This window comes from Mesitornis unicolor, unplaced genomic scaffold (genome assembly GCF_000695765.1).
Source record: "Mesitornis unicolor isolate BGI_N332 unplaced genomic scaffold, ASM69576v1 scaffold21236, whole genome shotgun sequence".
Taxonomy (NCBI): domain Eukaryota; kingdom Metazoa; phylum Chordata; class Aves; order Mesitornithiformes; family Mesitornithidae; genus Mesitornis; species Mesitornis unicolor.
The window spans coordinates 48507-51509 of NW_010190578.1; the positions used below are offsets into that span (position 1 = coordinate 48507).

The 3003-nt window shown below is 43.8% G+C and overlaps 1 protein-coding gene across 1 annotated transcript in view; it reads left to right on the plus strand.

The window, feature by feature from the left end:
* Nucleotides 1–1460, plus strand: part of RIN3 (Ras and Rab interactor 3) — a gene marked incomplete at its 5' end in the record, with an annotated part of 45759 nt that extends 44299 nt beyond the window's left edge. The window contains one exon of the mRNA XM_010186453.1: nucleotides 1152–1460. Coding sequence (XP_010184755.1) covers nucleotides 1152–1460 — 309 coding nt within the window. The remainder of the gene's footprint in view (nucleotides 1–1151) is intronic.
* Between the last annotated feature and the right edge of the window lie 1543 nt (nucleotides 1461–3003).

Below are 3003 nucleotides of genomic sequence, written 5' to 3' on the forward strand. Positions count from 1 at the left end.
GCCAGATGAAAGTCTCCTGAATGGGAGAGACAGTCCATACAGCCCTGTGAAAACATGGGGATTCATCTGCTTCCCATATTGCAGTTGAAACTGTCCCTGATGAGCTCAGAACTTTTGAATGTTGGATGGGATGCGCCAAATACCCATCCAGCCCTGACTGCTGCTCTGGCAGAAGCTCAGAGCAAGTACCTAGAATGGAACATAAAACGCCACATTTCCCCAGAAGATTCCCACCACCTCCAGCAGCATAAGGGCCATTTTCCATTCCTTTGAATGAGGGGCAATATCCAAGACAGGCAAGCCAATAGTGACAGAGGCAAACAGCTTGCTGATATGTTCAGCACACCCCTGCATATCCCTCTGGCTGCCTTAATAATCTGCAGGGATACTCATAAATGCAGTTTGGAAACCCCTAGTCCACGTATTTGGCAAATCTCGGTTCTGCTGGGGAACCTGAGTATTTTCTGACTAAAATGGGAATTTTTTTTAACTCCACTGTCACACATTAAACGCACAGGTTCCACTGTGGGCAAAAACTCTCTAGATTCTGTTCCTCATGAGTCTGGCAAGAGGAAAGTTGTCCCAGCAGTCATGTTTGCCTGAAACAGACTACAAGTAAATCAGCCTTCTCAGCATGACATCTTCTGCTGTTTCCTTACTGGAAATTTTGGAGGACACACTCTCAAGGTGCTGTTTGAGTGATGGTGGAGTTACAAGGGTCATCACACTGCCAGCCCTTTCCTGTTTCTATGAGGTTTTCAGGCCATATCTCTGAAGTTTTTGGTTTGTTATTCTGGTCTGTTACTTCCTTGCATTCTGTTTCTTCAGGAGCTGTAGAAAGGTGGGAGAAGGAACTGTTGCAGACTTCTCACTAAGGATGTCCACCAAAATCAGAAAAAATGCTTTCACCTGTATGTCTTCACAGGGCTAATTATTTGCTTAAGTGCTTGTAAGTTTAAGTATTTGCTGATTCAGAGCTTGTTCATCAGAAGAGGGAAAATAGAGAATAACTAGGCCATTGGAGAATGATTGGAGGATATTTGGGAGTGTTTAGGAGCTCTTGGCAGTTAAAGTTTTGGGGCTGAATTCTACATACTTCAGTCCTAAGTCGCTGTGTTAACTGCAGGATCTATCCTCATGTTTCTCTTCAGGATTTCATCTCTATCTCCTTTCTGGAAATTGGTGCTCAGTCAAGGACGCTTGCTTCCCGGAATGACACCACGGCTGAGCAGCTGAGCCAGCAGTGTGCCGAAAAGTTTGAAGTCTCCCATCCCAAGGACTACGGACTCTTTGTTTATGTTGATGACCAGTGGCTGCAGCTGCACAAAGATGCCCTTCCTCACCATATCAAAGCCTCTCTGCTGAAGAGTGAAACCAAGAAAGACTTCCATTTTATTTATAAACCAATAGACCATAAAACCCCACCAGTTCCAATTGTCAGAGAGTCAGACTTTCCCTAAGAGCCATGCTGCTCTTTAGTTGTGTTTGCTGTCACCCTGGAAGGGCTGGGTAGTTTATCTCATGAGATACTCTGCAGACCCCAGAAGGTCAATGGAACGTGACCTTCGACGCAGGGCAGATGTGCTAATTGTAGATGCTGTCTGAATACAGGGCATTTCTCAGCAGAGTTCATTTGCAGAAATCAAAGGAGCATTCAGGAGAACATTCATCCTCTGAAAAACTTGAAGTATCAAACCTCAGAACCTCCTGCTGGCAACCAGCCGAAGTCGCAGAATGTCAATGGACAGTGCAGAAAACCCAGAGATCTTGCAGGAAAGTGGACATTTACTCTGTAATAAATTATGGCAGGTGTGAATCACCTCTGTGCACAAGGCCTGTGAAGGGTCTGCACACACCTCAAGCTGGAGGTCAGACTGCGTTTATGCCTTACATTCTCTGTTCACCCGGTTTGAATAAACCGAGTCTTGTCTGGTGTATTCAGTGCAATAGGGTTGCCACCCGTAGCAGAACTCCATCTCTGTCTTGCTTTCTACAACTTGTAATTGCCTTTGAAATCCACGTAATTACAGACCATGCAAGATGATCCTGTACATTCACTAAGAATACATTTTCTGCCATCTGTTTGTCACTGAAATCAGGTAGCATAGGCATTTTCAAAAATGTGTTTTTCTTAAAGATTGAAAGTCTTCACCATCAGTTTTACATGTACAGCAGTGTTAACCACATTGGTTGTATGATAGTGTCTGGTTAACTGTATATTTATTTCCGTGTGTGATATGGTGCAATTATTTTAAAACAAATGTTTGTAAAGAACTTAATAATTTGCCCAGTGTAGCAAACCAGCTTAAAATCTGAAAGTAAAAAAGAGCTAGAATTAAATACCTGTCCTTTTTACCCAGATGTCATTTTCTTGAGTGTTTTCATATCTACAAGTCCCACCAGGTTATGACTTCAATAAATTCAGGCTGTTGCAGACAGAACTTGCTAGTTCTCCTCTCTACCTGTGCTTTCAGTCATTCAGTCATTGCAGACATAAATTTCCCAGCAAACCTGAATTCTCACAGAATAAACTGAACCAGTGCAAAAATGCATTTAATGGAATTTGAAAACAGTTTTTCAGGACTTCATAATAGAAGCAGGAGCCTTAACTGCATGACAGGTCCATGTCTTCTGGGTGCCTTCAGGCAAGAGTCCCACTACAAACACAGGACACTGGATTGTCTGCATGCAGGAAGCAGCAACCTGCACTGCAGCCACACAAACTTGGGACCAGGTCTAGTGAAACTCTGATTAGAAAGAAACGGTGTTTTACTGTGGGTTTTGCTCAATGCTGCTGTTTTCTCCCATTAAAAGAGAAAAAAAAAGAGCTGGGACACGTCGGAGCAAGTTGCCTTACTCCTGAACCTCCAAGGGTGAAATGGTACCACATGTAGCTGGTCACTTTCTCCGTTGCTGAGGCTTGAAATGCCCACATCTACGTGCCCCAGCTGTAGTGTAACTGGCCCCAACTGGCCAAATCTGTGTAGGGATAGCAAACCAGTG